Source organism: Capricornis sumatraensis, chromosome 12, assembly GCF_032405125.1.
Source record: "Capricornis sumatraensis isolate serow.1 chromosome 12, serow.2, whole genome shotgun sequence".
Lineage (NCBI taxonomy): Eukaryota > Metazoa > Chordata > Mammalia > Artiodactyla > Bovidae > Capricornis > Capricornis sumatraensis.
Genome location: NC_091080.1, coordinates 24,656,141 through 24,670,419, shown reverse-complemented (window position 1 = coordinate 24,670,419; position 14,279 = coordinate 24,656,141). Strand labels below are relative to the sequence as shown.

General features: G+C 47.2%; 1 protein-coding gene across 5 annotated transcripts in view; it reads left to right on the top strand.

The window, feature by feature from the left end:
• The window catches only part of TSC22D1 (TSC22 domain family member 1), a 122,158-nt gene extending 118,678 nt beyond the window's left edge, over positions 1–3,480 (top strand). For 3 of the 5 annotated variants that reach the window (XM_068984204.1, XM_068984206.1, XM_068984205.1), the window contains exons 2-3: positions 876–927; positions 2,092–3,478. In XM_068984204.1, the coding sequence (XP_068840305.1) occupies positions 925–927; positions 2,092–2,349 (261 nt within the window). In that variant the 5' untranslated portion in view covers positions 876–924 and the 3' untranslated portion in view covers positions 2,350–3,478. Of the gene's footprint in view, positions 1–135; positions 472–875; positions 928–2,091 lie in introns of those variants that run through there. The other 2 variants (XM_068984203.1, XM_068984202.1) reach the window with 2 other exon arrangements.
• Positions 3,481–14,279: the final 10,799 nt, after the last annotated feature.

The following is a 14,279-nucleotide window of genomic DNA, read 5'->3' as shown; positions in this document are numbered from 1 at the left end:
GGAAGCGGGAGGAGGGCGGGAAAGGGAGGAGGGGGCGGATCCAGCGGCGCACTGGCCAATCGGCGCGGCTCTTTCCTGCATATATTTTGCACGGAGACTGGGAGCCCTAGACTAGAGCCTAGTGGAGCCCGGCTGCTGACCAGGGAGCCTTCTCCGCCCAGCAGTGGGATCTGCGTCTTCCCGGAATCTCCAAGCCCCAGAAGCCGGGCTTCTTTCAATTAGTGTCGCCGTTTCTGTTTCTCCCTGAGTTAAGTGAAGCTAGAAGATTTTTATCTAGCCCCAACCAGGCGGCTAGTATTCCCTCCTTTTTTTTTTTTCCTGCGAGGGTGTTTTTGGCTGCAATTGCATGAAATCCCAATGGTGTAGACCAGTGGCGATGGATCTAGGAGTTTACCAACTGAGACATTTTTCAATTTCTTTCTTGTCATCCTTGCTCGGGACCGAAAACGCCTCTGTGAGACTTGACAATAGGTAAATGTCGGCTGGGATACTTTTAAAAATTTACTCGTGAGATCCTTGTAATAATGCAGGTGAAAGATAGCCCGGCGAATTCCTTTGTCCATTGCTGAGAGGCTACGGTGACATGGATGTTGCTTTTTGAAATGTTCCGAATAGCCTTGTTTTTGCAGGTCTGGCCAGAGCAGTGTTTAACCACATTATGTAATTTAGCCTTTGTGGCTCACTAAAATAGGGAAATGTCTGGATATTCGTTAGGAAGAGAGTGGCTGGTGTTTTCTGGAGGGTGATATATTACATAGCATTAAAGAATGTTCAGAAAATGATGTTAGTAACACCACAGAATTAAGGAATTCTTTTTGTCTGGGATACGAAAAAAAGATCTCATTTATTGATTTTTTTTTCCTTCTGTTTTTCAGCTCATCTGGTGCAAGTGTGGTAGCTATTGACAACAAAATCGAGCAAGCTATGGTATGTACTGTTTTAAAAATCGTTTGTACTAAATGTGGGCACAGTACAAAATGCAGGGTGTCTTGGGATGAAAGGAGCGCATCTGTAGAAGATGATGACGGCTCTCCATACATTTAGAAATGCCGGCACTGTCTCCATTCTGCCAGTATGAAGCCACATACCGGGTCTGCTAAGGAGAGAGAAAGGGACCCTGCGGGTATTTGATGTTCTTTCCAGGACCGATTTCAAACAACCATCGATTTTGGCGGAGGTGCCTGCCCCTTTTTTGCTGGGGAATTGCTGGGAAAGCGCTGGCCCAGCGTGTCCTTTGGTCTCGGGCACATCGCTAGTGATGTGGCTTTCCTAGGGATCCTAAGGTTTACCGCGGAGCCGGGAGTGGGGAGGGCCCCAGAAGTGGGGGTCTCGGGAAGGAGCCTCCTCCACAGGGCCAAACGGATCCCCAGTGGTGGAGGCTCCTGCACAATGAAGAAGAGCCGGAGAAAAGTTTCGCCGTCTCAGCCTGCGCCTGGATTTCTCCCATTTTTTATTTCCGCCTTGGCCGTTCTTTGTTATTGGAGCAGCGCCTGTGGCTCTTCTCACGGGATTCTCTGCCCACTGTTGCTAGGCAAACTCCGAACCTTTAATTCGGAGCTATAAATAACTCGAGCGCCCATTGGCTGTGACGGCTGCCCAGGTTTCTGTGATGTCAGCTTAATCACGAAAAGGGGGGGTGGGGGGAGGAAAATGCGGCAACATGCTCTGTAGGAACTGGCTGCAGCCGGTGCTGAGGGAGGCGGTCCAGCGGGCGGAGGGAGGGGCTTGGGGGCGGGGTCGTGGCTCCCGTTGCTCGGGGCTGGACATCCCTGGGCCCGGCTTCTTTCTGCACCAAGCTGGAGCCCGGCTGCGTTTTGCCCTCTCGAATAGGAAACCTGAGCGTAGGCATTCCTGGCCAACGGCGGCAAGGAAAGCAAAACCTTGATCACTTATACGTTAAACTGAAGTATTGTACAGTTAGGGTGGTATTCCGTCTTTTTCCCCTGGAGCCTGTTAAATGAATCTCTAAAGGCAGGATATGTCAGTGGTTAGGGAGAGACTTGCAAAATGTTAACAATTCAGAGTCCGGGAAACAATCAATAGAACTTTAAACCTTTCTCCCCCCACCCCCCTTCCTTCTCTCCCTTTCAGGATCTGGTGAAAAGCCATTTGATGTATGCAGTTAGAGAGGAAGTGGAGGTCCTCAAGGAACAGATCAAGGAACTCATAGAGAAAAATTCCCAGCTGGAGCAGGAGAACAATCTGCTGAAGACACTGGCCAGTCCCGAGCAGCTTGCCCAGTTCCAGGCCCAGCTGCAGACTGGCTCGCCCCCTGCCACCACACAGCCACAGGGGACCACACAGCCCCCGGCCCAGCCAGCATCCCAGGGCTCAGGACCAACCGCGTAGCCATCCCGGCCCCCGAAGAACTGGCTGCTGTGGTCTGAACTGAACAGACCTGAGAAGATGTACTAGGGGAGGGGTCCGCCCCCACCGTCACCCATTTCATTGCTCGCTGCAAAAGAGACGTGAGACTGACATATGCCATTTTCTCTTTTTTCCAGTATTAAACACTCATATGCTTTCGGCTTGAAGAAATTTCTTAGTTGGGTGAGTTAAAGGTTAATCAGAGAATTAGCATGGATATACTGGGACCTCATGCAGCTTGGCAGAACCGTGAGAAGTGGTTTCATTCATTCTGAGGAGCTGTTGTGCCTTTCCACTCCCCGCCCCTGCTCCCCACTCCCCCCCACCTCCAAGAGTTCTTCCTGCTTGCACAGTAGTGTACTCCATGGGGTTCCAAAGCAGAGGAGCTTGCCACTGGACTTTCCTCTCCTCCCCCGAGAGGAACTGGAAAGGGAGGTGAAGGTCAAGAGTGAAGCTTAGTCTCACCTAAGATGAGCGGAAAACATAGTTCATTGTACAAACGACGACTGTCACCAGACTCCATTAAAAAAAAAATCGTACTGTGCCTCTTTCCGAAACAGTGACACAAAACTATTAGCGTGACTAAATGGTGACAGGTAGCTGGGACCTAAGCTCTCTTACCATGAAGGTTGTTTTGCTTATTGTATATTTGTGTATGTAGTGTAACTATTTTGTACAATAGAGGACTGTAACTACTATTTAGGTTGTACAGATTGCAATTTAGATGTTTCATTGGCTGTCTGAAGAGGTGTGGATTGTCTTTTATATAGCGATCTCCGTGAAAAACCCATGAAGCAAAACACACCTCCCTAAAGAGATTTTAAGAATTTGGCACAGTTAGTCACTTTGTGTAATCTGCAATCTTCTAGCTGCTGAGTATCTTGAAGTCACTCCCTGTTCACTGAAATCCTTGATTGAACTGGTTGAATACTTTGAAAAATGCAGAGTTCTAGCTAATGGATTTCCCAGTAGGGGTTTCTGCATATTACCTGTATAGTAGTTATCTGCATATGTTTCTGTGCATGTTCTCTACACAGTTGTAAGGTGTCACTGTATTTAACTGTTGCACTTGTCAACTTTCAATAAAGCATACAAAATGTTGATAAACAAGTGTTTCTACGTTACAGTATTAATGTAATGGTAGTCATTTCCACAACTATTTCCAGGCAAAGTTAAAACAATTTGGTGAAATTCTGAAGGGGGGTGAAAGGGTTGGGCAAAGCAGTGATGCTCATGGTTTGACTGGAGAAGCATAAGGAATCTGACATTGCCTTCTTTCAGGTAGTAAGGGAAGAGACAAGGAGGCAAGAGCTTGGTCCTTGAGACTGGTTGTGTGACCTGGACAAGCGGCATTCCCCATTCACAGCTGACGTGAGGGAGCTGAGAGAAATCTCTTGAGTGCCTCTGTGGCTTTAAAAGTCTGGGAGTCCATGGAAGTCTTAATCTTCTAGTGTTTACCGGCTGAGGGGAATGAACCTTACTCCATGTATAATCCCAACAAGCAGCTCTAGGATCAGAAGGTGGGGCTTAGAGAGAGAATCTGATTTCCGCTTCAAGAACTCTGAGAATGGATGCCTTTCCTAGTGTGGATTGAGTTCCCAGCTCCTAGGGATGCCCAAACAAAAGATAGGATAATTCCAGTGGCTTCCTTTATACTGAGTTTGAGAAAGGACCAGATGAACAAGGGAGTCCCCTCCCACTTGTTTCCTTAAGACTAAAAGAAGTCAAAGTTCTAAACATGGAATCCTAAAGCAAGTTGGCACCTGAGAAGTGAGCCTGCAGGGTCCCATTCTGTTGCAGGAGCCACGCCACTGAGCAGAGATGAACAGGGTGAGTTTTCAGCCCTGCAGTCTGCCCCGGCACCTCAGTAACTACCCCTCCACTAGAGAGAAGCGGCAATCAGCTCCAAGGTTTCCTCAGGCCCTTGCAGGACAGGACTCAACTTTGCTGAATCCTTCTCTAATGTAGAACTGATGGGAGGTTGATGGGCGGATGGAGGGAACATCAGAGTCCCCGGAAAGGACTGGGCTGCGTGCGTGTGTGACGGGGCTCAAAGTGACCCGCTGGGCAACCTGGCTTCTACTGAAGCACTGAACTGCCAACTGCCGTGGGAGGGGTTGGTGGCCATGAGGATGGTTTGGGGAAACTTGGAGAGGGCTTAAAACAATCCTTGTCATACTCACGTGAAGGTTATATATTAATAACTGACAAAGGGATACTCATGTAGTAATCCCATTTCCTTTAAAAAGAAAGCTATGCTGATTCTAAATCCTTAACCATTTCATCTTATATTTTTAATGAAGCTCTTCAATAGCAAAGGTCGTAATTTGTGAGAAATTTGAAAAAATTCATGTCAATGTATCATTAAGGCAGAACTTTCTACATTATTTAATGGAATTGGGGGCCTTTTTTATTAAAAATGCAAGACTCCCATGCTGTTTGGGAGCTGAATATTGTACATGAAATAAGTGAATTATTAAAATCAAAAGATGTTTTTTCATGCATGTTCATTTTAGTTAATAGTAAACATGTTTTAAGTAATTTTAAAGGGCATTTTTACTGTCTGCTTACAGACCTGATTAGGCCTTTCTTGGCTTGTGGGTTGTTATTTAATTGATTATATCATACTTAGTTTCTCTGGAGCGGGAGAGACTTTTTAGGGGGACGGAATGTTGTCCAGCCTTGGGTGTGCCTGACATCATCAATTGCAGCAGGAGAAACCACCATTCGGGGAAGGAGAGACAAGGAGTCTTACGTGATTTTAATGAATGTCTGCTTTCTGTTTCAAATCCACAATGCTTATAACTCATTAATTCTGTTCCTCTTTTTTTGCATAGTTTAAAAACAAAAATTTATTTTTTGTTATGTGATAAATACATAATGCTGGGATCAATTTTAAATTGATACAAGATATGTATAGATATTCATTATAACTGAAATGGGTAAAGAATTTGCCTGCAATGCAGGAGACCTGGGTTTGATCCCTGGTTTGGGAAGATCCCCTGGAGAAGGGAATGACTACCCAAACCAGTATTTTTGCTTGGAGAATTCTGTGGACAGAAGAGCCCAGCCAGCTGCAGTCTTTGGGATTGCAAAGAGTCAGACACGACTGAGCGACTAACGCACGTAACAGATTAGAAATGAAAACTTAATTTCCACAAACACTGCTCTGCCTTTACTTTTATGTAAAATGAGTAGCTGAAGCTACCAGGGGCCTTGGCAGCCTTTAGCCATCAACTTCACAACCATTCCAACAGCAATCATGGCCCAAAAATTAGAAATGGAGGCAGAGAAAAATGAAGTTTCCTCCCTTTTAAATAAGAGCGCCTGCCACAGAGCAGAGATGAAGAGCTCCACCTTCCAGGCCTGGCACTGCAGAAACTAGCTCTTCAGCCTTTTGAATGGGACTTTCTACCCACTTTCTAATCAGTAAAATATGGAGCTGGATCAGATTATGAAGATGCTGTCCTGCCGCAAGATGCTACAGTCCTCCGCTTTTTCCAGTGACTTTATTTCACTGGAACTTTTGGGAGGAGAGTGTGCTGTTTTATTTATTTGTTTAACTTCATGGGCTAAATTAATGTGGTGTGAATCCTAACTTTGCCGTTTATTAGCAAGGTGGCGTTGGGCAGGTTCTTTTACATGCTGGTCTGTGTCCTCATGCTAAAATGAGGACATGCTATCTCCATAGGTTTTATTTCTTTTGTAAGGGAACGCTGTAAACACAGATTGATTCAAAGCAAATGGGTCAAGAAATGTTAGCCTCTGTCTTATTTTTGAGTCATTCATCCTCTTATTTATTTGTATATTTAATTTTGTATTTTTTTGCAGGAATAAAGGTGTGGCAGTTTTATTTTCTGAGCTTCCCTCATAGCTTAGTTGGTAAAAAATATGCCTGCAAGGCAGGAGACCCCGATTTGATTCCTGGGTTGGGAAGATCTGCTGGAGAAGGGAAAGGCTACCGAATCCAGTATTCTGGCCTGGAGACCAGAATAGTCCTGGAGACTGTATAGTCCATGGGGTCACAAAGAGTCAGACATGACTGAGTGACTTTCATTTTATTTTCTATTAGCTTTTATTTAGCATTGGGATAACAGTGGTGGCTGTTAAAATTTTATTACAAAAATGCACTAAAAAATGCCTTTTCTGGAATGGGGACAGGAATATACCATTCCTTCTATATCTAAGAAATTATACTTAAGGCAGCTATTTGATTAGAAAGAATTTATTGGGAATTGTTTGAAAGTCATTGGTACAAGTAAATACACAATTACAGGTGGAATGTATGTCTTACATGATTGATTTCCTTATGGAAAGAAGTTCTGGGTAAAACAGTGCTATGGATGGCCGGGCAGGCCAGAGTCACTGGGGTCGGTAATGAAGCTTTATCAACAGCTGTTTTAAAGGTTTAGTGGCCGTTTTAAAGTGTGCAAAAATTACTGCACTATTGCAACATAAATCTGTGCTTTAATCCAGGTATTTTGGACCCAGATGTCTGTAGCATGTGACAGAGAAGTCCCTTGAGTGAAGTGAGGCCAGACAGTGGGAAGTGGTGATGACTGTGGCCTCGAGAATACACTCCATCCACACACGCCCGGAGCCTGTGCTGCTCAACTCCGTGCAATCATTGCTGTGTGCGAACTCAAGCTCTGTGTTGCCAGATCTTCACGTTTTTCAAGATCTAGAAATCCAGGCTCTGTCTGAAAATTCCTGATTTTAGACATCATGCAGACCAAACAAAAGCACGGCTGCTCTGCTGATCTGGCCCACGGGCTGCGAGTGTCCGCTCCCTACTTTCTAGATCTGCAAGAACCAGACTCCTCCCCTAAATGGCAGCTCATCCCTTCAGCACAAAACAAAGCAGAAAACTTCTCTTTTGAGTAGAGAAAATGGGCACAGGCTGTCTGGGGAGCTATGTGTGAATTTCTTCAAAGACCCTTTCCTGAGTACCCTCCTGGCTTTTTTTTTTTTTTTTTTTCCAATGTGGACCATTTTTGAAAGTCTTTATTGAATTTGTTAATATTGCTTCTATTTTATGTTTTGGTGTTTTGGCCATGAAGCATATGGGGTCTTAGCTCCACATGGGATCAAACTCTCACCAGGGATCAAACTCTCACCCCTTGCATTAAGGGATGAAGTCTCAACCGCTATACCGCCAGGGAAGTCCCCTGTGGCTTGTTCTTTACACTGGAAAGGAGTACAGAGTCTCAGCCCTAAAGGGCAGCCCAAATACCGCCTGTTAGAGATATGAGGTACTTTGTTTTCTGAAGAAATTTGCCTTATGTGACAAAATACCTGAATCACTCTTCTCTTTTCATACGAATCCTTCGGCAAAAATATTTCTGGGAGTTCTTTTAGGAACTGTTGTTAAATTGGTAGCGATTCCTCAGGGGAGTATGACCCCTCCACTACAGTTTACAACTGACTCATTTAAGGACAAAGATGTTAGTGGATGTGTGTACTACAGCGTTATATCACACATGCTTCACAGTTTCCAGGAATAACTTGTATTTCAGTAAAACAATCTGCCCTATTGTGTCAGGTATACTCAAGCATGTCTGGGTAGTGGTCTGCAGTCAATGCAGACTGCTGCTGCTGCTAAGTCACTTCGGTCGTGTCCAACTCTGTGCGACCCCATAGATGGCAGCCCAGCAGGCTCCCCCGTCCCTGGGATTCTCCAGGCAAGAGCACTAGAGTGGGTTGCCATTTCCTTCTCCAATGCATGAAAGTGAAAAGTGAAAAATGAAAGTGAAGTCGCTCAGTCATGTCCGACTCTTAGCGACCCCATGGACTGCAGCCTACCAGGCTCCTCCATCCATGGGATTTGCCAGGCAAGAGCACTGGAGTGGGTGCCATTGCCTTCTCCGCAATGCAGACTAGGGGACCAAGAAAACAGAAGTCTGTGTTTCTCTCCTTAAGGGGAGAGAGAGATGGAGACAGACTGACCCACTGTCCTGGTTTGCTGGGGAATTGAGAGTGATTCCTGGAAGTGGGACTTTCAGTGCTACAACCAGGAAAGTCCCAGGCAAGCTGGTAGAAGCTGGTCTCCCTAGAAACCATTTCCTCTCTACTTGGACACACAGCTGAATCATACCTCCCAGCCCTTTGAAATTTGGTGCCACCTGGAACTCAGTTTTAGCCAACGGATTGAGAGCTGAAGTGATGAACACTTGGCCATAAGAAAACCAGTCTGAGGACTTCCCTAGTGGTCCAGTGGTTAAGATTTGGCACTTCCCCAGCAAGGAGTACAGGTCCGATTCCAGGTCCGGGCATTAAGATCCTGCGTGATGTGCCATAAAAAAAAAAAAAAAAAAAAAAAATCACAATCTGCCATGCTTGTTCCACTGACCCAGTGGGGAAGATCTGGGGCCCTTGGGTGAGACAGAGCCTCTGTCAGCCTGGGTGTGTGAATGACTGAGTGTCCTTCCCCACTAACCTGGAACCAGCCTGGAGTGTGTCAGCCTTCAGACATCTGAGAATCTGCTTGTCTCGGGGGCTGACCCGAGGCTAACACAGAAATGACGCTGAACTCGGGTGTTGCCGTCAGAACAGAAATGTTGACTATGGCATCGACGGCAGCCAGTGATAAAATCGTTGGAGGTATGAGAGGTTGAGACCCATACTGGAAGTGGTAACGCATTTTGTAAAACTGGTGCCTGTAGCCACCCAGGTGCCCAGGGAGCCTGTATTTCTGAAGAGTCAGAAAGTTAGTAACCTGTTACTATGTTTGATGAAGGCTTTCAAGAAAAAGGTGGGCTCAGGAAAGAATGAGTCTAGTTTTTCAATAAAAAGGAAAGGGAAGAAAAGGTACAGAAATTGGGAAAGTCAAAGTCAAAGGGTTCAGTCGCTCAGTCGTGTCCAACTCTTTGCAACCCCATGGACTGTAGCCCCCCAGGCTCCTCTGTCCGTGGAATTCTCCAGGCAAGAATCCTAGAATGGGTTGCCATTTCCTTCTCCAGAGGATCTTCCCGACCCAGGGATCGAACCCAGGTCTCTTGCATCTCCTGTATTGGCAGGTGGATTCTTTACCACTAGCACCACTTGGAAAACTAGAGGATCCCTAACTAGTACAGATCTTTCCTCTGTTTGCTTGTCAACAGTTTGGAATTCTGTTTACTTTTCTTTTCCCCATAGGAATAATTACTGTAGTATACTTTACTGCAAGGAGATCCAACCAGTCCATTCTAAAGGAGATCAGCCCTGGGTGTTCTTTGGAAGGAATGATGCTAAAGCTGAAACTCCAATACTTGGGCCACCTCATGCAAAGAGTTGACTCACTGGAAAAGACTCTGATGCTGGGAGGGATTGGGGGCAGGAGGAGAAGGGAACGACAGAGGATGAGATGGCTGGATGGCATCACGGACTCGATGGACGTGAGTCTGAGCGAACTGCGGGAGTTGGTGATGGACAGGGAGGCCTGGCGTGCTGTGATTCATGGGGTCGCAAAGAGTCGGACATGACTGAGCGACTGAACTGAACTGAACTGACTTTGAATTTTGGAAGAAATAATTATTGCTGTATACTTTGAATTCTTAAAATTCCATAGGAGTGATAAATCTGTCTCACAATAAAAGATGGAAGGGAAGGAGGGAGGGAAAGAAAGAAAGAGAAAGGAAGGAAGAAAGGAAGAAAGAACCACCTCCCAAGGTTTCAAATTGAGTTTATTAGCATGTAAAAATTTTACTTGTACTGTAGATGAAGGACACGATGTTAAACTGGTCCACGTGGTTGAGTCCACTCTGTTAGTGACCAACTATAATCTACGTGGAGGTGGTGCTCAACTCCATCTGGGGAGGACCTCGAGGGCTCCCTGGGAATGTGGTACTTGAGCTGTGCCTGCTATTAATAGGACAAGTTGCCAAGAGGGAGCGGGCAGCAGTGTTGGAGGCATCTTGTGAGCATGTTAAGAGGAGTGGCAACTTGAGGCTGATTTCCTCTAACTGAAGTGCAGGCTGGTGGGGTGTGAGGCAGGAGAGGGTGGGCTCTAGCCTTTAGATCTCCTCTAGCCTTTGAATTGTGGGAGAGGCTCCCATAAGCACGCTAAGGGATAGCAGCAAGGAACACACTGTAAGGTACCTTTTAGAAAAAAATCGAGGTGAGATGGCCTATACACAGAGAAATCTGTTATTCAACCGCTGAAATAGATCAGGTGCAGGAGAGACGTCTAAGGAACACCCCAGTGGTGGGGGGAGAGTGTAGGAGCCTCGAGGTCAGGGAATTGGATGGGTGAGTGGTCGCACCACCCCCTGGATGGGAATAAGAAGGCAGAAGCAGTCTGGGAACCTTACAGAGTTCAGTTTTGAATGTGTAGAGTGGGGAACTCGTAGGGAATCCAGGTGGAGATTTCCTCTAGCCAGCCTCGCCTATGGCCTGGGGGCTAGCTGGTGGCGATGCTTGTGTTCATCATGCCCACGTTTTCCTCTTCTTTCAGGGCACAGCCAGACTACCTTCCCACCTCCCTGTTGTAACATGTGCCTTGCCTTGCCCATGGATGGCAAGCAGAAGGGATGTGTGACACCTGTAGGTGTGGCCCCAGGGGATCTTCCACGCTCTCTGAGTGTGCAGCCCCAAGAGGAGGGGGAGGGCGGTGAGGGCGTGGGGAGGACTGCAAACTGTGCTGAGCCTCAGACATCGTAGGAGGGTGGGGGAGTCATTACAGCCTTTAGCCCACCTTGTCCATTGCAGCTGAAGAGAGCGAGAGTCGTTTTGTGACCGAGTCCAAGCCTGTACTGCTGCCCACACAGATCAATGAATCGAGAGATGAACTGTTAGGGCGAGGAAAGGCGGCTTTATTCAGAAAGCCAGCAAATGGAGAAGATGGTGAACTACTGTCCGAGGAACCATGCTACCTGAGTTAGAAGTCAGGCTTCTTTTATACTAAAAGGGGAGGGGTTGTGGCTGGTTATTGCAAACCTCTTGGTACCTGAATCCTTTGTTCTTACAGTTGTCCATGTAGGTCTGGTCACTGTGTTCCTATAAACCTCCAACAAGACAAATGGTATTCTCTGTTCTGCCACTTCTTATCTCTGTATGAATGGAAAAATGTCATACCTTTAAAGGTCAGAGCCTTGACAGTGGGCTGTCATGTGTATTTCAGGCTATCAGCAACATCTTATGGACAAAAGGTCCAGCCTGACTAAGCACAGGCAACAGAGCACAAAGGTTAGAGCTAAAGGAACAGATCCGGTATGGAGTCAGGTTTGTTCTGGACCACAACGCAGGGGGAGGAATCAGGTCTCAGAGAAAGGGCAGGAAAGAGTGAAGGTGGAGGCAAATACAGATGGATTCGCAGGTGTTGAGAAGCTGAAATTCCCTCCTACTAGCCAAATTTGGCCCCTGTGGATTAGGAAGAGGGTGTTTGAACAGAAAGTACAAACGGCAGATGCTGGGAGTTGGAGAAAAACACGGGAGGCAGAATCACACAGCCTTGTGGAAGGAAACTGTTGATGTTGAGGACTTTGGGTTCCAACAGGAAATCTAGACCTTGCAGGCTCCTGCAGAAGCCTCTGCCCCCAGATCAGGTGGCCTGGGGCCCAGGCTCTGGGGCTGGTGGTCTGGGGCTGTGCAGAAGGTGGACTTAAACGAGACAGGAGGTCCTGGGGGCAGTGACTTAGAGTCCACGTGGGAGAAAGTGGAGAAGGGATTCAAGCTGTGGTTTAAGGAAAAGGTGGAAGGGGGGGTGGGTGAAAGTGTTTGTCACTCAGTCGTGTCCGACTCTTTGTGACCCCCTGGACTGTAGCCTGCCAGGCTCCTCTTCCATGGAATTCTCCAGGCCAGAATGCTGAAGTGAGTTGCCATTCCCTTCTCCAAGGGATCTTCACGACCCAGGGATCAAACCTGGGTTGCCCACATTGCAGACAGCTTCTGTACCATCTGAGCCACCAGGGAAGCCCTTCTGGGGCAGGTGTAGGGGATTTGAAGGCTTGAAAGCTATAGAGTTGAGAGGACAACATGACCAACTGGATACCAGAGTTCCTGGGAGGAATCTCAGGGCAGAGAGCGTGGCCTTGGGAGGTTCTTCTAACCCAGGAGTGCTGACACCTACAGAGTCACACAACAGAATCACCTTACACAGGATCGAGGGGAGGGGGCTTCCTATATAGCCTCTGGCTCTACCCCACCCCTTTCCACTTCCAGAGGGGACACTGAGTCCCAGGGACATGAAGTCACTTCTCTATGATCACAGTTAGTGGACAAAACAACCCTGGACCCACATGTAATTGCAAAGGAAAGGGAAAACTTGGTGAAAGAGGAAGACAGGAGGGGCATTCATTCATTCATTCATCTGTCCACTTTTTCATTCAACAAATGAGTATTGCCTGTTAGATGCTGGGGCCACAGATATGAACACGACCTGGTATCTGCCTCTAAGGAGCTTCTAGCCAGGGAGGGGCCGCCAATGGCTTTTGGAATCAAGCACACAGGATACAGAGGGACAGAAGGAGGAGTCATGTGTGTCTGGGTTGTTGAAGTGGGTGGTTGATGAGTATCACGAAAAGCTTCCAGAAGGAACAAATGGACTGAGTCTTACAGGATGAGGTGGACTAGTGGAAAGGATGTGTCAGACGCCCAGCCAGAAAGCAAGCTGTGTTCTAAGGCCGCCCTCAGGCTGGAAAAGCCAGCGCTCCTTGGAAATCATGTTTTGATTGACGGGGGAATTGGGAGGAAAGGTCAGAGAGCAACGTTCTCAGGGTAGCACTTGTTACAGCCTTGCCCCTCGGAGGCCTGGCTAGCGCACACTGGTCAGTGGAGCGGGAAGTAAGTTGCCTCCATCCCTCAGCTAAGAACGAGTGCTCGGGAGTGGACCCCTGGGCTCCGGGACCGGCTCCATGGCACCGCCAGGCACCAGACACAACGGGCTGAGGGCCAGGATCCTGGAGGCGAGGTGGACTCATAAATAAAGCCAATAAAAAGTGACAGCACTAAAATCCAGCAGAGAGCGTTGGGGGAGGAGCGACTACCTCCAGCTTGGAAGGGGCTGTAGAGCCAGGAATATTGAGGCATGGGCAAGAGTTTGAGAGAGTGGATGGGGAGTCACACAGTGAGAAGACGAGGCTGGGGTGGGGGACTCCGAATGACTCTGATGGAATCTCTACCTTAGGGAGGAGCTGCCATGGATTTCAAAGCAATGACTGGCTAGAAGCTGGGTTTTCTGTAAATTATTTATTTATTTTTGGCCGTGCTGGGTGTTCACTGCTGCTCGGGCGTTTCTCTAGTGCTGGTGAGTGGGGGCTGCTTTCTAGGTGCGGTGCTTGGGCTTTTCATTGTGGGGGTTTCTCTTGTTGCGGAGCATGGGTGCATGGGTTTCAGTTGCAGCACATGGGCTGAGTAGCTGCGGCTCCTGGACTCTACAGTGCTGCTCGGAGTTGCTGCTCCGAGCGCAAGCTCCGAGACTCATGGGATCTTCCCAGACCAGGAATCGAACCCATGTCTCCTACACTGGCAAGCAGATTCTTTACCACTGAGCCACCAGGGGAGGCCTGGAACCCGTGTTTTCTCAGAGCCTTGATTCCTTGTGTCTACCCAGCTCTCATCCTCTCACCTGCTAGGGTCAGGGATACTCTTAACAGGTGTTTTGTTTTTTCCCCCAGTTTGCCTGGTACTTTATAGAAGTTAGATAAATGCCTATTGAATGAATGAATAAATGGAAAAGAGTGTTGAGAAAAGATTTGGAAGGGCTTCATCTTTAGTAATTCTGGGATTATAAAACAGAAGGTTTTGTTTACCCAGAGGACCCAAATCTTAGCTTCATCTCCCAGGCCTCTTAATCCTTTTTTATGCCTTGGATCTGCTTGGTGCCTAGTGATCCCTTCTTAGAGCAAGGTTTAGTTTTTGTTTTTTGTTTATAATTTTACATTCTTTGAAAGGGAATAGATTAATTCTTTCTGGTTTGTTTGTTTTCATGACCACTG